This window comes from Pteropus medius, unplaced genomic scaffold (genome assembly GCF_902729225.1).
Source record: "Pteropus medius unplaced genomic scaffold, Ma_sr-lr_union100, whole genome shotgun sequence".
Lineage (NCBI taxonomy): Eukaryota > Metazoa > Chordata > Mammalia > Chiroptera > Pteropodidae > Pteropus > Pteropus medius.
In genome coordinates this window covers 1765197-1789446 of record NW_024342470.1, presented here as the reverse complement: position 1 = coordinate 1789446, position 24250 = coordinate 1765197, and the positions used below count along the sequence as shown (strand labels likewise).

The 24250-nt window shown below is 42.5% G+C and overlaps 1 protein-coding gene across 1 annotated transcript; it reads left to right on the top strand.

Annotated features, from left to right (window-relative positions):
- Positions 1 to 5725: 5725 nt before the first annotated feature.
- Positions 5726 to 22521, top strand: NRIP3 (nuclear receptor interacting protein 3). Its single transcript, XM_039863540.1, has 7 exons — positions 5726 to 5985; positions 15466 to 15627; positions 16122 to 16204; positions 18138 to 18277; positions 18934 to 18986; positions 19103 to 19197; positions 19483 to 22521. The coding sequence occupies exons 1-7, from the start codon at positions 5812 to 5814 to the stop codon at positions 19496 to 19498; spliced, it is 723 nt and encodes a 240-aa protein (XP_039719474.1). The 5' UTR covers positions 5726 to 5811; the 3' UTR covers positions 19499 to 22521.
- Positions 22522 to 24250: the final 1729 nt, after the last annotated feature.

Sequence of the window (24250 nt, the reverse complement as noted above, 5' to 3'; positions counted from 1 at the left end):
GAACCCTGATGTTAGACCCAGGTGGCTTGCAAAAGGCAGCTTTTAGCAGCCACATCGGGTACCAAAGCTGAAGGTTTGGGTGATGTAGGTGCAAAAATATAAGAGGCTTAGTAAACCCTTACTCGGGGCTCCCAATGAGAAACTGAGGTGACTCAAGCAGAATCACTTACCTAATATCCTCCTCCCAATATTCCTAAGAATGCATTCTCTCTGTTGAGCTTGGTGAAAGATTTCACCAAGATTTATGTTTCATAATGCTCATTTTCTCTAAGACTCCCATTATGTCCTCTGCAGTAGCTGGATTTGTAATCCCTGTCTGCCACTTAGTAGTTATTCAACCTTGCACAAGTTACTTAACTTCTCTCTGCCTCAGTTTCCTCATATGGTAAATATAGATAATGACAGTACCTACTAGATAGGGTTATTGTGAGATTAAATGAGTTTACATACATGGAAAATTCTTAGAATACTGCCTGGAATGTAGTAAAGGCTCAGTAAATGTATATTATTATCATCATCACTCTCTTCCACTTTTTGAGACTTCAGAAGTAAAATCCAAGATAAATTTTTAAAATAGGTTCACACTTTTTACTATTTTTTTTCCCATTTCACTGAAAAAGAGTCCTATAGTTATAAGCTTTCTAGTGATGTGTTCTAGGAGCAGAAGAGTTAGAGTTTAAAGCAGGCATAAAAGGACACAGGGCCTGAGTTGGGTTCTCACGCAAGACCTTCTGAAAAGCCCTATCTTCCTGCTCTGGAAATATGAAATGCACTTTTCCAGTCTCCTAAAACTGTCTCTCTTAGGTCAGAAACAGCACGCGCACACACGTGCGCGCACACACACGGGCAAAAACCTGTCAATCCTTCATCTTTCCTTATTTCCAGCTCTCAGCCCCTGATGTGTGAAGATGGTAATATATCTTGCTGAGCCCAGAACCACACATTCTCCAGGAATGCTGATCTGAAGTTTGATGTTTCCAGCATGGCAAAGTCCAGCTTCTGACTCCAGGGAGACAGTAATCAGGGTTGCAAAACATTCTGAGAAGTTTGGCAGCTTTGGAGGTCTGTTTCCTGAGGGAAGAGCTCTCCACTGGCCTCTGGAGGGCTGGTCTGTCTCTAGGTTCTCTACATACCTAGGAGAGGGGAAGGAAAGAGGAAGAGGACTCATTTATTGAGGGCTCACTTTGTAATGGGCCCTGTGCTTTACATGTTATCTTATTTAAACCACACAGAGTCCTGCCATATGGGTAAACTGAGGCTCGAAGAGCTGCAGTAACCTAGCCAAGGCCTCACAGCAAGCAAGGGGAGAGCCAGGATTCAAAGCCAAGCCTAGACTCTCCTCTTTCCACCAGACATTCTTGCTTCAGATACTGAGATTTTTCTCCTTCTTTCTCTCCTCTTTGCTGTCTGATTTGAGGTCAGAGCCTGTCTTCATCTCACCAAGTGAAATAAAATAATTACTAACAGGAATGGATCCAAAAGATCCAGCCAACTTTGGAAAACACAAGCGGGGCTGCCATCAGCCCCATGTTATGAGGCTATGGTGATGTCGGGAATCACTCGGAAGACAGAAATATCTCTTGTCTTTGCTTTAACCTGCCAAAGTCGACACAGTTTTCAGGGCTGGGTGCCAAGTCGTGGGCATCCATGTAGCCAGAGATCCTGGCACACATATGGTACCTGCAGCAGACAGCTGTTAGAAGAATCATCCTGCCAGAGGGAGTTGGTGGGGGTGGTGAGGGCACCAGAGGAGGAAGAGACTGTGCAGCTACAAAGATGGAGACGGTAAGTAAAGGGGATCTGGGCAGTGGTCTTCACTTTCTGGGTGTGTGACCAAGAGAAAAGTCAGAGCAAAATATTCATGAGTGGGAAGGGAACAGGGATTAAAACTCCTTGACCATCTCCCCTTTCTCCTCTGCTCTTCTCATCTACTTTTCTGGCCTCCCAGCTCTGGCACTCATCCTGTGTCCCATTCTCAAAGGCTGCCCTGTTAGCTGAAGACTCAAAGGAGAGTTGCTGGGAGAATCGATTGTAACCTGGGAGCTGCCGGCAGCCATGAGACAAAAAGAGCCTGCCGACTGTGGCATCAGCTCAGAGCTGAAACAGTGAAAATGTCATTTGAGCCCTTCTATCCAGCCATGCCTGAAACCCCTTCATTTTTTAATTAAAGAGACCAAAAAGTTTGCATTTTGGCTTAAGTCAATTGGGCTTATGTCACTTATAATAAGAACAACATGAATAAAATCCTAACTGAAACAGCCTCAGCTTGTCTGGTACAATTTTCAAGGACAGATCCTCTACAGCAACCAAAGAAGGATGTAGAGAACTTTAGAACAGAGCCACCCGACATGGTAAACTCCAAATTTATAGGCACCAGGGAGTAGAACAAAGCTAGCTAGCCCCTGCCTCAGGAGGCCTTGGCTCCAAGGGGCAAGAGGTGAGGGATAAAATATACTCAAGTCTGAAATGTAGGGAGGCTTGGAGGAAGCATAGACCAAGGCCCACTCTGAGGCTCGGCAATCTATGGGTTTTCTGAAACTGTTCCAGGTAATAAAGCTAGCTACTTTCTGCTGAGCCTTTATTATGTGCCATGATGTGCCATGGGTATTATTTCCTTTATTCCTCACAGAAGCCCAGAGAGGTAAATATGTTACTGGCACCATTTTCTAGATGAAGAACCGAAACTCACAATGATGGAGTAATTTACTAATCAATAGCTGGTAAGTGGCAGAGCAGGGATTCAACCTAGTGTATTGGAATCTAAAACCTGTGCTTTTAACTATATTATATTTCTTCCAAGATGGGTCCGTGGGGCAGGAGAAGTTGGCTATATGGTGAATTATTAATTTTTTCTGCTCTTATAGCTCTCCAGAGTTTACAAAGCCAAATTTTATATGTAATCTCACTGCACCCATTTTACAGATATGGAAACTGAAGCTTAGAAGTAGGAAGTGACTTGCTCAAAGTCATTTGGGTAAACTGGATAAACTGCCCAGAGGTGATGCTCCACAAAAGGAGCTGCCAGTCTTCAGTCTCAAGAAACTCATAGTATGAGTCTGGCTAAGGAAGATCTCTGACAGATGAGGGAACCAACAACCAGTGTTGTGGCTACAGATCCAACTGCAGGACACAAATCCTACAATGGCAAAGAGCTCTGCATTCACAAAAAGATTCCCAGTGCCAGCCAAAGCCCTATCTATTTTTCAGCAACACTTGATATGGACAAATCCCAGTTCAACAGAGAGATTCAGCTTCCTGGTGTTCCCTGGGGGGCTCCAGCTATCAAAGGAGCCCCTTTCTTCCATTGGGCTGTCCTCAGCAAAAAAGGCTGCAAGGCTGAGCTAAGTTGCCTGAGGAATGGGGAGTCAGAATCTGCCTGCCTGGCTTCTTCTCAGAGGAAAGTAGCTGTCCCAGCTTGAGCCCCAGGGGCCCTCGCTGTTGGGCCTGTCCTGATGCTTTGCTGAGCTTGGAGGCATCTGTCCTAGAGATACAAGGCAAGGCTGTCTTTCACTGTTCCCTGGGCGACTTGCGCCTAGAGGAGTGACCAGGCAGGGATCCAGGTAACAGAAGGGGCCAGGGCAGCCACTGTTGTTCACTGCTGAAAGTGAGTCAGGGGACCGGAAGGTGAGCTGCAATCCTACTCCCCCTCCTGCCTTCCCCTCCAGGAGACCCTGCCCTCAATGCAGTATGGGGTGGGGGAGAATACTTGAAGCCAGGTAAACAGCCTCCTGGCCTTCTAAATTTATTTTCCCACAAACAGTCTGTGAGCTCTGAATCTAGGGCAAGTGTTGGAGGCAGGAACCGAGGGAAAAATGCCAGTTCATGAGGTCAATCCCAGCCCTTCCAGGTCTAGGAGGACCAGCACAGGTTCTGGGGGTAGTAAGTCCTGGGTTTAAAAGCCAAGCTCTACCACTTCGGCAAAACTTTAACTTCTTGCCATACTTATATATTCAGTATTTATGGAGAACCTTCTATGTTCTAGAGATTCAATGGTAGCCACCCCACCCAAAAAGACTCAGTAGTCTTCATGATGTTTACAATTGGTGAAAGAGATAAATATTAATCAACCAATTAATTAGCACACCACCACCATCAAAAAACATAAAATGTCTAAGAGAGATGCATAGTATATAATTAGGGAGAATTCACCCTCTGGGAGGTCAGAGAAGGCTTTCCTAAAGAAATGGAGCTGAGGTCTGGAAGGAACAATAATGAAACTGAAGTCTGTCTGAACAGAGTGGGAGAGGCATTCCATCTAGAGGGAACAGGATAATCAAAGGTAGACCATTTGGAAAGAGAGAGAATGGCTCCTCCAGCAAACTGGAAGAAAGCTCATGAGTGAGGCTCAGAGTGGAGAAGCAGATGGAGGCAGATCATGCAAGAATGTGGATCTTTAGCTTAAAAACAATAGGAAGACTTTTGAGGTGCTCTAAGCAAGGAGGTAAGATGATCATATTTGTAGTTTGAAAAGATTCCTCTGGCAGTAGCAAATGAGAAACTGGGATGGAACCAAGGCACATTCAGGAGACCAGTTAAGAGGTCTCAGGTATTTGCCTGTAAAATGGGGATAGCAATAATACTATCTCATGAGCTGTTGCCAAGATTCAATGAGCTCCTACATTTTAAGTATTTATTCCAATACCTGGTGCATGATGAAATGCTCGGTAAATGTCCTTATTGTTACTTTTATTGTTAGTTCTCTATAGAGAGCAGATCTTTCTTCTTCATGGCTGTTCCAGTGAGATAAGCTGGGAGAGGGCAGTAGTTGTTCCTACGATGGAAACGTGGTTTGCAGTAAGTCACGACCTCGAGAGAGGCCAGAACCCAGGATGCCCCATTAGAATGGCTTGAGTATGAAAGAGTCATAAGAAAACCGGGTTCCAACTGCCTCTGGAAACATGCTGGAGAGACGGTAATCCCTAGTGTGTTGGCTGAAAAAAACGTGCTTCTCTGCGGGGTATTCCAAAGAGCAGGTGTAGGGCTCGCACTCGTGTTCAGTCGCGCAGGGCCTGGGACTCTCGCTGCTCTCTGCCCCAGGATGACCCGCAGGCTCCCACCCAGCCCTGATTCCCAGGCTCGGAAGCGCGGGTGCCAGGTCCCAAGCAGGAGGGGAGGTCCCCGGAAAGCCAGCTCCAGCCCGCCCGCAGGGGCTGCCCCCTCCCCAGTCACGTGGCCTGGTGGGTGGGGACCGACCTGAAGTTGGAGAAATCCTGAGCGATCCCAACTTCTGAGTGTGTCGCTCACCCTCCCGAGCCCGGGCTGTGGGCGCAGGTTCTCGGGAAGGGAGTGCAGAGGTGGCAATTTGCGAAGTCGAGCAGCAGGCAGACAGTAGGACTCGGGACATGGCCCAGCTGTCCGTGATCCCAGGGTCGGCCACTACGTGGACAGGTGAGCGGAACCCGGGGACGGCGGCGGCTGGGGTGGGAGAAGACGCTCTAGCATTAGGCCCCACACCCCCTCCCGGTTCAGGGGATGCGGAGCACCCTCCACAGGAAGGGGGCGGTTGGGTAAAGTGACCGAGGTGGACACTTCGCGCTTCGGGTGAGTCCCGCCAGCGCCACTACTCCCGTCCGGCTCTTCCCCCCAGGCAGGGTGACACCCAGATGCTCACTGACGCTGGGAGCCGCGCGCGGGCCAGGGGCGCTGCTCTGGCTCCGCCCCCCGCCGCGCACTGGCTGCTCTCCGTGACGTCACGCTCGGCTATAAAAATCGCGGCGCGCGGCTCTCGCGGCGCTGAAGGAACTCGAGGGCGAGGGAGGTCGCGGAGCCGGGAGCAAGGCGGACGGACGCTGGGTCGCGGGCTCCTCAGTGATGTTTTACTCAGGGCTCCTCACCGAGGGCGGCCGCAAGGAGACGGACATGCGGGAGGCGGCGTCGCTGCGGCAGCAGCGCCGGATGAAGCAGGCTGTGCAGTTCATCCACAAGGACTCCGCCGACCTGCTGCCCCTGGACGGCCTCAAGAAGCTGGGCTCGTCCAAGGACACGGTGAGCCTCGCGGCCACGCCCGCCTCGGGATCCCCGCGCGCGGCGGCCCGTCGCCTTCGTGCTGTGCTTGTTCCCCCTGGGCCCGCCCACTGCCGCTTTCACTGAGTCACCGCCCGGGCCCCTTTGTCTCGCTATTGATCTGCTTCAGATTCCTCTCCATCCAGCAGCCCTCTGCCTCAGTGTCTCTCAGGATATTCTATCGTAGCTTTTCTAGCTTGCGCCCCACTGGGCTCTGCCTCCTCCCTTCGTATCTCCTTGCTCTGGAGTGGAAGAGACTGCCCCGCCTTCTTGCCCCCCGGTCGCCTTTCCTTCCCATTATTCGCAGTACCGAATTTGATCGCGTGAGGCTTCAACCTCGCAACCAAGGCAGCCTCACAGGCTGCTTGGCCGGTCCTATGACCCAGACAAAGGTGACTCCTAGTGGGTGTGAAAAGGAGAGGACGAAGTGGGAAGGGGGCTTCTTGGCAGTCATTATATCCAGATCACTTTTGTTGGATCCATCTTCCCCCTGTGTAAAATCTACCTCTCCGTTTGATTTTAGTCTTATCTTCCTTTGACTTTCCATCCTAGGGAGGTTGGGGAGAGGGGAACGGGGTGTACGGAGGGAAGGAGGCGGCGGGGGGCGGGGGGAGAAGGGTCGAACGTGAAGGTCTCCTGAACCGTAAACATCTCTTCGTCATTCTCATCTCTCCTCCTACTCCACCCCAGGACCCTTAGAGTGGAGAGACGGAGGAAGCCAGGCTGCTCCATTTCACTGACCAGCTAACGTTTACAGCTGGGGCTGGCTCAGGCTTTTTCTAGCAGGGTTGTTCTTCACATGAAGGAGAAACCCCAGGACTGGGCGTCTGGATTCAGAGACCATGCTGCCCTTTAGCTATAGGAGGAGGACGGATGGCTAAGGGTTGCTAGTTTAAAGAACTGAGTTTGTCTTTCATCGTTTAATCATTGTAGTGGTGCTGGGCCAAGTTTATGTTTAGCCTTGCAGTTTCATCTGGAGTTTTCTTGTAGTTTACTTGTTTTCATGAATTTTATGATCATTTTATTCATCTGGGCAATAATTTATGAAGCATTAATTAAATGTCTTTTAAATGAAGTAGGTACACTATAATTTTTCCAGTATTTTTTTTAGCGTTTGGAAAGTTTAATTTGGCAAGGAGGGGAGGATGTCAACCTGGTTCACTGAAATTGCCATTTCCAGTCCAAGAATGATTATGAAGGACAGAGCTGAATCCACTTAAAAAAAAAAAAAAACCCTAATGACACATAGATACCAATATCAGATTTGCCCTTCCCCATTATAATAGAGAATCATTTTTAGTTATGTGCAGGGGATGTCAATCCAGTTGTCTTGCTCTGTTTTTTTCCAAGATGTTTTTACTGCACAAATCACAGGATCATCAATCTGATTTGTGCTCGCTCAGTGGCGAGTGACAGAACTGTATTCCTAGAAAAAAGATAACTCTCTTCTCTTTTACTTTAAAGCAGTCTAGATTCATTTTACAAATCAGGTTCAAATCTTCTTACCTTCAGGCCACAATAATCCTAGTTCTTGGAAGCCGCAGGAACCAATAATGGGAGCACTATTACGAAAATAAGTAAAATGTGGAATGTTTTTCTTCCCTTCGTCCTGGATTTAAGATATTATTGACATTTAGTTGTCCTGGGCTATCAAGGAGTTTCCTATTCCTGAGGAACTATCTTTCCATCCTTCTTCCTAGTATTCCTTATATTACTTCATCTGGTATAGGAAGAATTCCATCTGCTTTTCTGACCCCATCCTGTCTCAGTTGAGCTGCCCAGAAGCTGATAACATAGAACGTAGGCAGTGGGCTGGAAGAAGGAAGCATCCTCAGAAAGCAGGTTATTGCTATGGATGTGACACAGCAGTTTACTGTGAGACCCTGAACCATGGTTCACACTTTCTGGGCCTCCCCATCCCCATTGCCATGGAGTTGACATCCCTCTCTCACTGTTCTCACACCTTTAATGTGCAAATAATTGCACAGAAGAGCTAGAACAGGTCACAGAAGCCAGGCGGACTGTGATAGGATTAGGAGAGCTATGAGTCTTAGGGTGAGCTGGCTGGCGTGCTTAAGGTCTTTAGGAACTGATGTTGCTTCTCAGTACAATCTTAGAATAACCTTGGAAATGCTCTCTCATTTAACTTTGTGGATGTATCTGGTAGTATAGACCAATATTGACTCAGTTTTCTCTCACTGAAGTGAAATATTGAGGATACCAAAATTTATTGAATGGATATATAGTACAAACTCAATAAAAGGGGGAAAAGAGTAGCGAAGGGATGGCACCAGAGAGAGAGGGGGGAAAAGGACAAATTAGTTTTAATTGACTCTGGGGTTTGTGCCAGTGAGATGGCTTGTTTTCCTCATGCTAGCAACCTATATTCGAATGATAATGCTGAGTTTTCTGAATTATCTACCTTTACTGTGCTGTTTTTATAACATTCACTATTTGATACCAGCCAATTTTTTAGATTGGCAAAGAGCGCCTGTTGGCAATCAAATGTGGTCTTGTTCTCTTGGCTCCAAGGCAGTGCTTTTGCCCTATTCCTGTTTGTGCGTAGTTTGCTGCTACAAAGTCTGCTATGGAAATTAATTTTATGTCTGGCTTTCTTATCTTGTTTGTCCTTTCATCTTGTGCTGTTTTGTCTGTATTAGATGAAGAGGCAAAAATCAGAGAGATGAGTAATATTTTGACTTATTATTTTTTAAAAAGTTGATGAATCTGGAGGAAAAAGACCTCCAGTCTTGGAGTTTTACCCTTTGTAATTTCTTTTGTTTTAGCTACCAGGTTCATAAATATTCTTCTCACTGAGGTAAGGACTTTTTAATTTTGAAAGCAGTCCTGTCATAGGGTAATGTACAGTTTTTCCTATGTGATAGTATTACTGACCATTAGACCAAAGCCCTAATCATCCAGCAATAGAGAGTTTTGTTTTCCTATCTATGATTGATTATGCTTATAGCCAAATGCTTTAGCAAAACTCACTAGAATTAAGAATGAAGGCCAGAGAAAGGATGATGGAACACAGCAAAACCAACTGAACATGAAATGACTAGCCCTGTAATCTCAGTATCTGATCTACTTGATCAAAATCTCTGTCAGTTGGAGCAACCATAGGTGTTACCCTATAGGTTAGCCATTCATAATGCCACAAGACACACATCATGCTACATGTTTTAGACTAGAGAACTTTAGCACCTTAGAAGAGGAGCATGAAATACCAGTATAACACCAGGATCTGGTACAAACTGGAGATTTTCAGAGTCATGATTGCATCCAAGTAGCAAACATTTGAAGACTTGCTGTGTTCCGGACACTACTAGGTACTAGGACCACAAAAAAGATAGCAAAATTTCTCTTTCTATGGGGAGTTTATAGATTAGGAGGAAGGATAGAACAGATTAATTAATCCACAAATATCAAACACTTGTTACATGTTAGGCAATAATCTAGGCATTGAAGTTATAATAGTGAACCAAATAGAGTTCCTGCCCTTATGGAACTTGCATTCTTATCGGGGGAGAAGGCAGAAAATAAAAAGTAAATATATATCAGGTAGCAATGAGTGCTATGGAGAAAATAGACCAGGATAAGGGTAATAGGGAATGCAGTGGCCAGGGTAAGGTAGAGTGGAATCTTTCTATTTTATATGGGATGGTCAGGGAAGGCCTCTCTGATAAGATTACATTTTAGGAGATACTGAAGGAAATGGGGAAGAATGCTCAGAGCAGTGTGATAGCAGTGACTGGGTTCTGGATACATTTTGAAAGCAGAGTTGATAAGTTTAGTTGATGGATTGGATTAAGGGTCTGAAAGAAAGAGTAGTCAAGAATGACCTTAGGTTTTTGATCTATCAATTGGAAGAATAAAGTTGTCATTTACTGAAATGAGTGAGACTATAGGAGGAGCAGGTTAGGGATAGGGAATAAGAATCAGGAATTTGATTTTTGAACAACTAAATATCTATTAGTTATTCAAGTGTAGTTGTTGAGTAGACAGCTCATGAGGAATATAAATAACACCACAGGAAGCCTAAGCTAGTCGCCAAGATGTTATAGTCAGTAAGTGCTAGAGGAGTTCAGTAGAAGAAATGATTACTCTGGCCTGGAGTGCAGTAGTGTTGGAGACCAGCATCTGATTACAGCTTCATCATTCTCTGGAAAGTCAGCTAACTATGATATGGTATGGAGAGGAGGCTGTCTCCAGAACGTGCCTTATAGAATCTCAGAGTAAGAACTTACAGGTGATCTAGTCCAGTTCCCTGCCTATGTGTGAATCCTTTCTAACAACAACAGCAATAACAACAAAAAGCAGCCTGCTTGTAATAATGGAAGCTAAAAGACAATGGAATAATATTCTTTAAAAATCTAACAATACATAATTTCTAAACCTAGCCAAACTGTCAATCAAGACTCAGGAGGAATTTCTCATACATCCTCAAGAAGCTACTAAAGGATATGCTCCACCAAAGTGAGGGAAACCAATGAGCAAAGAAAAAAGCATAGGATTCAAGAAATAAAGGATCCAATAGAGAAGAGAGGCAAAGAAAATTCTGAGAATGGTGTTGAAAGAAAAGTCCAGGATACAGATTGTGTAGCAGGCCTTGAGAACACCAGTCAAAATGGAATGGGAGGATAGAGGGTTCCAGGAAGGATGTCTCCAAGAAAAAAAAATGGACATGCTAGATCATCTACAATTTTAAGTACTTGAAAGAGATTTAAATTGTATATAGAAAATTACATAAATAGAAATCTAGGTAATTATTAATTTTGAGAAAAATAAATATTTGTATGAGAAAGGAAACATTATTATAATACATTATTTGACTGAGCTTTAAATAATATGAACATAGTCATAATAATGTAAGCAGTAAATACTGATTTGACCCAAAACAATTATTTACAGAATATTAATAGGAGAGGGACATGATGGGGAGGTGTAAAATAATTAAACCCTTATATCATATAATAGAAAATCAATAGATAATGGTAAAATTAATAAATCAAAAAATTGCTTATTTATTTGTTTACTATTTACTCCTCCCACTAGAATGTTAATTCTACAAGGGCAGAGATCTTGATTATCTTGCACAGCTATATCCCCAGTTCTTGACATAGCAATGAACAAACAAATCTCTACCCTTTACTTCTTCAAAAAGCCTTCCTTGATTAACGTTATCTAATTCTTTCTTTCAGAATCCCTTCAGCACTTTTATGTTACATAGTTTGTACTACTTGCATTCCTACTCCTTGACTGTTGCTTTGGAAATTTACTTAAGTGGTTCATTTTATGTTTATTGAAATACTGGCTTTCCTAGGACTGTCTTCAACTTTCTTGATATCCTTCAAGATACACACTAGTAGTTAGCTATTCAGGTATTGCAGGTACTCTGGTGGCCTTTTGGACATAATTATCAAGTTATTCTGACATGAATCCTGCTTTATGCTTTAGCTCAACGAGGCAATTACTACTACCCTAAGCAGTCCTGGGTTCTCTACTCTTTCTGAAATGTGGTTGCTAAACCCTAAACAGGGTTTAGGCATCTAAAGTCCAGGCAAGCTCAATGTGCTGCCTCCATCATCATCAGGAGCTTCTGCAAGAAATGGCCTCTGTAGGCAGTGCTATTTCTTGGGTAGGAATATTTGAAGCTCCTCAATTTGGCACACAGTCTGCTTAAATATCTCTTCTAAACAGGCTGTAGAATGGGAAGAAAAGTGATGTGAAAGGATATAGATTATACTGTAGGATGCCACAGAATCATTATTTGAGCAAGAACTTCTAAGGCTACTTTCTCAGTCCCTTTACCTGCTGCACTGAACCCAGACAAAATCAAACTAATGGAATTTTTTGGTCCACAGAATGGACCAGACTAGAAATTTGGAAGGATGACAGAAGTCTGCCTTTAGTTGTTTTAGAAATCTGACAGTGCATAATTCCTAAGCCTAGCCAAAATATCAACCAGAGTCTTTTGACTTACTTGTATAGCAAAATAAAATTTTGGTATTCTTCCCAGTTGTCTGGGTCAAGTGGTAGTCTTATGTAGGGTTCACACTAGTCTATTTCCATCCTTAATTGTACCCTCCAACTGTACAGGTTCTAATACCTCTAACTCCTCAGCCTTTTCAAGGTTCTAGTTTGAGTAGGAAAAAATGCTTTTACAGCTAGACTGCAAAATATATAATCGCTCTTAAGTAATAGTACTGATGGAAAGGTCATCAAGACAGCTCTCCCATGTAGTCATTTAGGGACCCAGGCTGACACTGACTTTTATGTCTTCAACATATGACCTTCAGGGTTATCCTAGTGGTCATCTCCATTCCAACCAGTTAGAAGAGGAAAAGAACATGGAGGAGTGTGCAGAGGCGATTTTTTTGAGCCAGGTCTAGAAGTGGTGTATGCCACTTCTATTCATATTATGTTTTCCAGAACTCAGTCATATGGCCATGCCTAACTGCAAGGAAGTCTGAGAAACATAATGTAGGTATCTGCACAGTAATAAGAGAACATGGATTTTGATGAGCAACTGGCAGTCTCTACCACTCAAGCATTCTGTGAAGTAGAATGGTATGAAGCACTTAGCTTTCTCTAGTCTAGGTCACTTACCACTTTTCTATCTGCTTTTCAGATTCCCATATTTTGTCAACCTCTGTCTCTTTGTTGTTTCCTTTACTGTTCTCTTTGTCCTTGTCAGTTTATGCCTTTCTTATTCTTTGACTCATTTTAGTGAAATTTTGGTTGGGAGCAGAAGTAAGTGTGTAGTTACATTGTCATTTAAAACATGTAGGCATAATAAAATGACATTCATTGGCTGTGAATTTTCAATTCCTAAACTATACTATAAGTACTTTCAATTATGAAAATGAATGAAGAAAGTTATACTGACAGAAAAATGCCTTTCACATGTTAAACAAAAATAGAAATTTTAGAACAATATTATAATATCCTATTTCTGTATATGTTTGTAACCATATTAAAAATTTTTAGAAGGATATACTTATACATTTAAAGGTTATTATTTGTAAGGAGTGGGACTGAGAAGGGGTTGAGAGATTGGGAAAGCTTTTACTTTTAATTTTATACACTTTAGTGATATGTGAACATTTTATATTGAGCACGTATTATCTTTGAATGTTTTTTGGTTACTAAGGAAAAGAACAAATAAAGGAATACAGCCATCCTTCAGGATCTACGGGGGATTGGTTCCAGGGCCCACTTCCTTCTCCCATACTAAAATTCAAGGATGCTCCAGTCCCTATATAAAATGGGGTAGTATTTGCATACAGGCTACAGCAAGATATGCCTATATATCACTTCATTTGTTGGATTCAGTGTAGTGCTTGGTGCGTAGCAAATTCAAGTTTTAATTTTTGGAACTTTCTGGGATTTTTTTTCCTGAATATTTTCAATATGCATTTGGTTGAATCTGCAGACGTGAAACCCATGGATGTGGAGGGCTGGCTGTAGTCAGCAGGGCCAAATGCCCTAGAGCAGTCAAGCAAAATGGTATATTTGGAAATATATCAGGAAATAGACATGGTGATTTTGTTTTGTTTTGTTTTGTTTTTAAGAAAAGGCCATTCAAGACAAGGATGTGATTAGAGGAGGATGTGGAGTTGAGGAGGCAGGGTCTGAGATTTTCTCCTTAATATATGAGAAGAGAACTTTGAGTATATTTTATAGCCTGTGGAGGAAGGATCCAGTAGGAAGGGAGGAGAATTCAGAATAGAAATGACTTGAAGGAAAATGATTTTAAAACTTTCCTCATTTGCCTCATCTATCCAGTGGTGATTAGACTCTTCTGCAAGATTAAGAGTAACCAGAAAAAGTGGTGTTCAGCAGGACCCATGTAAAAGGAAAGCCCCAAACTTTCAGTGAGGAGGGCTTTGATTAGATGGCCTTAGAAGCCCCTTCCAGTCTTCAGTTCTACAAATTCAACTTATCTGAGTTGGTCTTACTAAGCATGGTCTCGGCAGAAACAAACACACTGCTTTAGTGTGACTTGAGCTAGGAATGCAGGCTTATTAGTGAGAGCGATAAGGATGAAGAATTTCTGTTTCTTTTGAGGAGCAATGTTTCTTCCAGTGTCACATCAGGAAATTTGACAGAGTTAGCACTTCCTCTAACTCCTTATCAAGTTAAGAAACTCTCATTTTCTTTTAAGTACCTCTTTCTCTCCTTTTCTCAAGGATACTAATTTAGAATCTGTTTTGCCAAGAATCAGTGTATTTTGGGAATACATTTCTTCACCTCACCAGGGTTACAGTGAGTCACGGCTCTAACTCCATTCTTCCTCAGAAATCTGTAAGATAGTGGATAATGAAGACTTCCAGTTCTACTCCCTTCCCTGGGAAGGTTCTAGGTTATGGGCTTCTAAGAGTGACTCCCTTCCCCCTAGATTTGAAGTGCCATCTGGTATGTGTTACATAGAAACTTGGGCTTAGAGTCTGTATTTTCAAGGATTTTGAATGTTATTGTAAACTGGGAATGAGATGCTTGTGTATAGAAATTTCTCAGGTCAAATGACTTATCAAGAGATAGCTTATACTTTCCGGAGGTCACTTTGGGTAGAAACAGTAGAGCATGGATATATTCGCCCTAGAAACTTTCCTAAGCTCAATCAAAGGGCAAGTTCGAATTCACATTCCTCATTCTGTTTCCTCACATTAGGTGTCCTGGCACAGACATAAGATCAAATTAAGTCCCCTGCTTCTTAGTCAGTCTCTACACCTTTTACACTCCCACTTTTTGGCCCATCGCAGAGAGGGGAATGGATGATAAGACTATGGCAGCAATTGTCTTATGTTCCTTGAGATCCAGAGGATTTCAATAAGGATGATTCTTGTGGGTTCTGCCACATTCCAAAGTGTTTCAGCAGGTATGAATTCCTGTCTTCCCACTGCATCCACCCATGGGTGGTGACTCAGCCCTCAGGCCACTAAGGCATATAACGAATAGGTCCAAAAGATAAGACTAAGGGAGACTTGAAATAGAAATAGGCAGAGCTTCTGACAATCAGTGCTAGGTAGATTTCTTTAGCTTTTGAAAATAAGCTGCTCCTTCTTTAAGTCGCCTGGAAGATGCACCTATTCCATATAGACTAAGGCAACTTCTCTCCTGAAATACCCTTGTAAGGGGAGGGAAGGCAGCAGGCCCAGGTAGTCCAAATCACAGGGTCCTTTAGTTTTCTTTAGCCATAGAATATTCATTGGCCCTATCCATATTTCCCAGTGTCCTACCTTGCTTTTTCATGTTTTCGGGGTGGCCTACTGCAAATTGGTTTATAGTACCTGGTCTGACAATACCAGTGAAATCCCTGTTTGTAAGAAGAATAAATAAGAAGCAAGGGTAGAGCTCATTAATGTGAGGCTCCTTCATTATTTTGGTGGCATCTGGGGTACAGCGGGAGAAGGAAGAAATGACCTGTCCTTAAGGAACTTCTGCTTTCTATCCCTCAAGCAACCTCATAACATTCTGCAGAGGCGCCTCATGGAAACGAACCTGTCTAAGCTCCGAAGCAGTCGTGTCCCTTGGGCATCCAAGACCAACAAACTCAATCAGACTAAGTCTGAGGGACTGAAGAAATCTGAGGATGATGACATGATTTTGATTTCTTGCCAGGTAATGTTCTAAGAACAGATTTTCCAGGGTTTTCTGAAGAGTAGGCTTTTAGCCCATTATGAGCCCAATAGTAGGTCTCTCACCTCCAACTATATATAGTGTGGGTCTTATCATGGAATTCATAAGTTAGTTTCAAGGGGGTCACTCCATGCAACACAGAAAGTGTATGCAACATTTTGTATGCATCTTCTGGGAAAAAAAAGACCAAAACTTTCATCAGTTTTGCAAAGGAATATGTCACACACACACACAATTAAAAGCTGCTTGGTATATAGAATGAAATACCCAAAGTCCTTTGGGGTCCTCTGTCAGCTCTAGATTCAGCAGGAAAAAAGAGCCCCTCAAAGGAGACTCAGCAGTGGGTAAAAATGGGACACTACCAACCCATAATTGTGGAGATGCTCTCCAACTCTGCCTTTCATATGACATCTGCTGCTTGCTCTTTGGATCTCTCTTCCCTTGCTCCTATTGAACAGCACATTTCCTCTCCACAGTGTGCTGGAAAGGATGTGAAAGCCTTGGTTGACACAGGCTGTCAGTATAATCTCATCTCTTCAGCCTGTGTGGATAGATTGGGGTAAGTAATCACTTGTACTGGGTGGAATTCAGATGCCAATCACTCTTTCCCCGAATGTATTTTGAGGTTAGAGATGGTGTGGGTTTCCACAGAGGCCCCAAGAGAAGTGTGCAGAGCTCAAATATCAGCTGGAACCAGCCCTTAGTAGAGGGACAGAGTGGTGGGTACTCAGTTACTGGGGAAAAGTCAGTCAGCCAGGAAAGCCTCAGAACTTTGGGCTCTAGAATGAGAATGAAAGATCTTTGGCTCATTGTGTACCATGCCCTGATCCTGATTTGTGCCCTGCCCAGAAAACAAATTAGATGGCGCTGTCTTGTTGGTGTACTCCAGGTGAGTAAAAGCAGGGATGTGGTTGGCCTAACTTACTCAGGGTCCTTCTGGAGGTCACAGTACCTGTCCCAAGAAGTATCAATCAGAACTTGGAATAGGGCTGCTATTGCTGCTGGGCCTGAACCTTTCGAGGGTGATAAACCAATAGTATCTTGGTGCCTTTTCTCTCTGTGAAGAACATGTAAAATCAGATCTTACTGCTGCCCCTGCTAGTAATTTTGAGGCAAACATCTCATATATTGAATGTCTTTATTCTCTAACAGCTGGTAATGGGTTCTCCATCTTTTAGACAGAGAAAGCCATTTTGTATCTTTCTTCCTTTTCACTCAATCTGTACTTTTATTGCTTTCATTCTCTTTCCTCCAAAATGCCGGACGGGTCCTGAGGTCTAGCCCAGAATTGGGAGGATCAACCCAATATCCTTTTCTACTTTTGTAACCCTAATTGCAACAAATCATTCCCTAGTCTAAATCTCTGCATTGAAACAATCACTAAGGTAGATGTAATGACCCATTTTAAGCTACTTTCAAGATGTCCATATTCTTAGGTAGGGCTTACACAAGACTTGATTTGTATAATCAGTGACCTCTGCCACATGATCTGTTCCTTTCTCCCCTGTCCTCACCCCTTACTATCACTGTGACTCTTTGAAGTTGCCATTATGAGTTTTGTACATTGCTATAAATGGTTGCTGTGGGGGAGTCCAGGATGCAAGTGTTCTTGTGAGAAGACTCTTGAGTTTTTTTATATGGTAAAAAGATGAGATATAGTGCAACATGATCGTTCCAGAAAGATTAATAACGTCCTGGTACATAATTAGGCAGCAGACTGCCATGATTCCAGAGGAATTAATAACCATCTGTAAAACCGCAATTATTTTTCTTTTGGATGGGCTATAACACCAAAAGAGAGGAAATGGAGTAAAGTAGAAGTATTGGCACGGAAAGTCCATAATTAAGTATTTATCCACCAACCCTTAATAGCTCGGGTGCTAGCTGTTCCAATCACATTACATAACCTTGGTGATGTTTCTTTCCTTCCTCCCCTGCACAGACAAGTTTAATTAAAACTTTCTCCATGATATTCCTTGCTGATATCAATATCAATGCAGTTACCACTACTAACTTTATAGCCCAAGATTAATTGATAAGGATAGACTGAAATAGAAACAACAAATAGAAAATTAGACATTGAACAAAGTATCTTCTAAAATTAGGATTAACCTGCCCTCTCTGAGATCTCTTATCCACAGATGGGTAAAAGGACATGTTAACTAACTAAACTGCCTTGCACATAGGTAGAGATGTTAGGATGCAGAATAGGATTCTCTGAGTATGTCAACTTGTCTTTTAACAGTGCAGATAGTAGCATAGCCTTTTGAGAACAGGAGCTGAATCTGTAGTTTGTTTGTTTGTTTGTTTATCCTCAGGCAGGTATAGGACAAAGTCCTGAAACAAGAAGTATAGGCTAGCGAGCACTTTTTGGATAGATTAATCCCAGGAAATCTTTGGAAAATCTCAACTATGGGTCAGAAGGTAAGCATTGCCAGATTCCATCAGAAACCTCTGCCAAGAGGATTCTGGTATCTTCCTCTCCGATGCAGACTCAAGGAGCATGTCAGATCTCACAGGCATGAAGCAGAGAAGCTTTCTCTACCTCGGCATCTGAAAGTAGTGGGCCAGATTGAGCACCTAGTGATCACATTGGGATCCCTCCGCCTGGACTGCCCAGCAGCTGTGGTTGGTGAGTAGAATTTGGGCTTAGAGCTATGGATCCCTAATGTAACTCTTCTCCCTACTTCTACCAAACCCTCATGAGATTTCATGCCTGTAAATATTGACTTCTTCAAAATCCAAGGTTTCTACTTTGTTCTATAGACCTTGTCCCAAGGTCTATATTTTTGCCTTCCAAAGTTTCAGTTGGGCCTTGAGCTACATTCAAGACAAGTTGAGAATCACTCAGAAAAAGGAGTGTGTAACTCATGATTAAAAAAAAAAAACAACCTCAAGGGGCAAAACATTTTGTGTGCCAGGGAAAATGGTCCCTGAAAGCTTTCCATGAAGGCAAGATCCTCTTACTACTTTGCCATAAATCTCTTTATAATTTCCCACCATCTCTCATACTTTCCCTCGTGTATTCTATTCTAGACTACTCTAAGTTCCTGGTTTTTGTCTAAAGGCCTCTTTTCCTTAGTTTTAAAAAGACCTGGGTTTGAATCTTAGCTCTATTGCCTTTTAACTATATTGATCTGGGAAAATTACTTAATTTTGATGCTCAATAGATGTTTATTGGATGGATATATGTATGGATGGTTGGTTGGATGGATGGAATCTAATGGTGATAAGGCTGACTTCTAAACCAGCATAAAAATGGCTGAATTTTATTTATTTTTTTATTAGAAGACAATGAGAAAAACTTGTCTCTTGGTCTCCAGACTCTCCGATCCCTGAAGGTAGGATTGATTCTGCTTTCCCTTCACTTCTTCTTCTCTTAGGCAGGGGTCATCTTACAAGGATACCCCCAAAGTGAGATCATTGACAGTAGCCAGTGATTCTCCTTTGTTTTCAGTGCATCATAAACTTGGATAAACACCGGCTGATCATGGGGAAGACAGATAAGGAAGAAATCCCTTTTGTGGAGGCAGTTTCCTTGAATGAAGACAAGTGAGTGCGCAGATGGGTCAGATCAAGTCAAATCCACTTGCCATTAACCAGAGGGTTTCTCACACAGGATATTGGGTTGTGTCCTGCCTTTGGCCTTAAATCATACTACAAATACACCCCTCTCTATCCCATCCCACAAAACTCTTGAGTCCACATTTCAGAAGGAGCACTGATGATCTGCACAGTGGTGGGGAAAATGAGTAGCTTTTAAACTAAACTTGTACTTGCATTCAAACTAACTTCTTTGAATTTGGTATAATTTCTTCTGTTTCTTTCTCATTTCAGCACTTCAGAAGCATAACTGCAGCCTCTAACATGTCTGCACATATGTACATGCACCAGGTTGACAGATTGAAAAAACTGTGTTTGAACCAAATGCAGTAGCAACCTGCTGTGGACCAAGTCCTTTTCTCTAATAGAAGCTTCAGGGGTTCCTTCCCACCCAGACCTCTCTAGACTTTAGTCTCTGCTTAGAGATCTTGTCTGGTTATAGCCATTGTTTTTTACTCCTTTTATCACTTAATTTATAGACCTTTTTGACACTGCCAGGTCTCACTTGTGGCCTATTTCTCTGCTGCTTCTAGGAATTTGCTTTAATAGTCAAGTATAGGGGCTGCCAGGTTCTATTTCTCCATAGATAAACTTGCTTATTTTCCTATAGCTAAAATTTACAATAAATAGGAACCTGACCTTTACCTCCTTTCAGCTGTTTCACAGAGATGCAGGTTACCTATGTCTCAGAATTAAAATTTCTTCTAATTCATTCATTGATTTCTCAAGTACGAATTGAACTGAAATGTGAAAGAGCCCAGAGAGGTAATCTATTTCAACCCTTTCATTTAAAGGTCCAGATAGGCAAGTGAATTGTCTAAGCTCATATACTGAGTTAGTGGCAAAAGAAATCTAGATCTCAGACCTGACAAGCTAAGTCTATGTTCATTCTCTCATGCTGCTTCATTTGTCTTCAAGCCTTGAGAGGAAGACAAAGAGGTGAGGGTTTGTAAAAAGACAGGGTAGGGGAAGAATATACTTTAGGGATAGATGCTAAGAGGATCTGGGTAGCCTTCTCAGCTGTGTGCTCAACCTACTAAAAGTCCCCTGCCCCAAACTATCACATTTAGGCCTTTATCTTGGTGCCTAAAGCTGAGGGTACAAAGATGAATGGGATTGTCTTTTACCTTGAACTTCTTGGAGGGAAAGAGGAAGGAGGAACCACAGACAGAAGAACATTAATCCATCACTCCCTGAGATGGAATTGAAGGCTTCAGAAATAATCTGGGCATCATTGTCAGAAATTGATACTCCCAAGATCTAGTCACTATTTCTGCCTAACCTGTTATTTGTCTGCCATGAACTCAAGTAGATGGGAACAGGAGCATGGAAATAAGATGAAAAAACTAAGAGCAGGACCAGAATAGAAGGGAGTACTAGGTGGAATCAATTGGAGGGAAGGCCTACATAGGGAAACCTTTCTGGGATGGAAGTCAGTATTGAAACTTACAGACAGGGAACTGAAGGTAGGGATATTCTTCAGCTCTGTCCTAGTATGAGGACAGAGGCAGGACAGGAGCTGACAGTGTTAAGGACAACCTTTTCTGACTGCCCAATATTTCCTGACTCCTCTCAAAGTGTTGGAGATCACAGGGACTTCTCAAAGCTTTTTTGTTGGGGTGTCAACTTGGGTACACAGATACTTGTAAAGAATTTCCCCTTCAGTTTGGTCATAGTAGTGCTCAGAGAAGTCAGAAAAATAGCCAGCTGTGAGTATCCCTTTATGGGATTTGTGAGTATACCCTTGATTCATAGCAGTTGTTTCCAGAGTATTTAATGGATTCCATTTTGAACTTTGCCAGTTTCTACCAACAATCTTGTCTAGTGTTCAGCTGCTGTCTCTACCAAACAACCCTTTGGAACTCTGAATGTTTTCGGCCTTACAGAAACTCCCTAAAGACTAGAAACTTCCTAAAGACTAGAAACTGGGTGGTCTCGCTTGAATAGCTATGCAGCTGTACTTGCAGCAGTTGTCACTGAGTCATCCCCAGACCCCCTTCTTATTGTCCCCTATAGAGGAAGTAAAGTGGAAAATGGAAAACTAAACACTAAGTAGAGGAGGTCACATTTGAAGCTCAGCAGGGGCGATCCCAGGTTACCAACCTTCAATACCCCATCCAGTTCTACCCCATTTTCTTACCTGGGAGGGACCTGTGCCTTTCCATTGAAGCCTCTTCACTCTCTTCCTCTATCATGGCACCACTTTGGCTTGCTTCTTATCCTAGGACTGAGTTGAAATACACTTCACCCTTTCCTTCCCTAGTTGAAAGTTCCATGCCAAGCCTTGACTCTTGGCCACAAATGAGGCATGTTGGAAGTTCCTTGGCCTGGGTTATCCTTATTTAGAGTCCCTGTGGACCAGAGATACCAGGAATTCATAGGTACTGGAAAGATGTGACTGATTCTGACCCTTCGAGTTTAGGATTATATGGTGTCAGGGGGATGATCAGATGGCCTTTAGTGATCTCTCTGGCCTTTGAGAATCAGTCAGTGATTTTCCAATTTTGTAACAGAAACAGTTGTGGCAATCTGAGCTTAAAGTATCACAGTCTCACTCAATGCAATCAAATAATTTGTCAAATAATTGTGCTTTAAGCCTTAGGCTTGATAAAGGTACCTAAAAATGTCTAAAGACAATTATGAGAAATCTTGAACTTCATTAATCTTTAAATGCTGCCAAGTTGATTACTGTGACAGCCCATATCTTCTTGATATTCATTAAGGAGCACTGGGTCTACTTTTGGGGGGCTGGCAAGGTAAGCAGGTAAGGTCAGTTCTTCCCTGAATCCTAGGAAATTATCTCTAGTGCCTCTCATTAAGGGTGAAGGAAGATAGTGTCTACCTAGGTCACAGTTCTGAAGCGAGGCAGAAGCCAGAAGTAACCCACCCCTCTCGTTCTGTAACAGATGTCCATCTCAAATACAGAAAGTTTGAAAAGTACTGTTTTTGTCATTCGGTATTTATATGCCTGACTTATATGAGGAACAAATGTTTTTTGACTTTTCTATTTCCTTTCCCTGCATAGATCCCACCTAGTAAGATTTTCTATTCCTTAGCTCAAAGTGTCTATAGAATGGATTGTTTAGTATGTCAGCTTCCTCACTCTTGTATAATAGAAATATCTTTCCAGGTCGGGGACATGGAGGAGATGAACTGGATTCCTCCCTCCTGTTGCCAGGCCTCTGTATTGGCACTTTATCTGCTCAGTGTTTCTAACTGTGTTGGGTTTATTTGTGAGATTGATATAACAATAAAGTGAAATCTTCCCCTCTGTGTGCTTGTCTGACAAAGTGTCTGTGTCAGGGCCCTTGGACGGTGGGAAAGCCCAGGAACAGCTTAATCGTATCAGTGTTTCTCGCATAGGGTCTTCTGTGGTCCTCATTTCCTCTATTGCTACTGGCCCTTCAGCTCTCCCTCTTATTGGCTGTCTGTCCTTGAGCAAATTAGTGAACCTGAGCATGGTTTTGCAATCTATAAAACAGAGGCAATAATAGTACTTATCTACAGTATCTAATGAGATAATCCATATAAATTGGTATTCCCTAAAAGCTTTAACTGCATATGAGAATAGTCTTTTATGGTGGCTCAGCTGTCCCTGGGTCCCAGATCTGGTCAGTGTGTGCCACTGAGCAGGAACACTGAGGGCCGTAACCTTGTCTAATGTATTAAATTTTCAGGACTCGGGATTAAAGGTTAACCAGCCAGCCTCCTTTGCTATAAGGTTGAATGGGGCAAGGGAAAGATTGATGCAAAGGTGTACAGCCCTTTTGGAGCTGTGGAGGAATGCCATGTGTCTGACCTGGAGCCAGGTAAGCAGGAGGCCCAGTGTGCGGGTCCCAGTACCAGCATCTCCCCAAGAACTTTTCTGCAAACAGGCACTCCAGGGGAGGACTAATTGGCCTCAATGAGCCTTCAGAGTCCCTTCGCTGTTGTTGCCAGACATTGTTTATAAGTTAGGGTATAAATATTGGCAGGAACAGGGAGACACTTTTTTTCTCCTCCTTCATACTGCTTTGTTTTGTTGTTGTTCAGATACCTTTTATATTACAGTCGTTGTGATTTTCTCTCATTTTAACAATCTTAACAGATTTTTATTATATTATTGACCTTATGATGTGAATAAGTACACTTCGAACTTACTTTTACTCCGAGGGAAAGGTCAGTTGACATTCACCTGTAAATAAAGGCAGAGTGGCAAGCTGATGCTCCCAGCAGTGTGGAACACTTACTTCTAGAAGGAAATATTAGTCCAAACAAATAGGAGAGGTTTGGGAAGGGGAAGAGTTGATTGGACCTTAATACATAGTTAAAGCCATTGCCTAAATGACATTCCAAATAAATGCATTTTATAGGTGATAAAAACTTACCTTTAAGTGTTAATATTTTAAATATTGAAACAATGTGGTTAACTAGTCAACAAGAAACATTCTGTAACTATGACAGTGGTTATCATGATCTGGAATTATGGTTCTATTACTACTCATATTACTACCATTCCACCTCAAAAGGTTTTCTGTCCATTTATTCTAAATATACAAAAATGTAAAAAGACTCCCCCAACCTGACTCTTAAGCAATGAATGATAGACTCAAGATTCATAATCATCTTAGTAGAATGAAACCAACAAAATTAAGCTTTCACAGAGTTAAAAAAATATATATTCCTTCATTAAAAAAATCTGTTGTACTGGCACAGTGGGGGAGAATTGAATTAACAGAAGTTCATGTGAAGATGATATTGGTGTTTTAGTTGATTACACATTCTACATTTACAGGACTCTGTGTGTGTAGAAGTTGTCGTTTGTAAAACAGGGACGTGTATACAGTATGTCGTATTTCCAGAAAAGGATAATGGTAACATAATTATTGTCTTCGGAACTGTCATGTGGAAAGTGTTCTTTCTGGCACCAGAAGGCAAGCATTTCCAATAGGTAGAAGTTGTAGAGAGGCATATATCTTGATTCAGTTTGAAGAGAGCACCCGCTATAAACCAGGGACTATGC

Excerpts from the sequence above, each read along its gene's own strand:
- NRIP3 (XM_039863540.1), top strand. The coding sequence starts at position 5,812 with ATGTTTTACTCAGGGCTCCTCACCGAGGGCGGCCGCAAGGAGACGGAC. Across the intron at positions 18,278-18,933 it reads CTGCCCAGCAGCTGTGGTTG|AAGACAATGAGAAAAACTTG; the intron begins GTGAGTAGAATT and ends TTTTTTTATTAG. Across the intron at positions 18,987-19,102 it reads AGACTCTCCGATCCCTGAAG|TGCATCATAAACTTGGATAA; the intron begins GTAGGATTGATT and ends CTTTGTTTTCAG.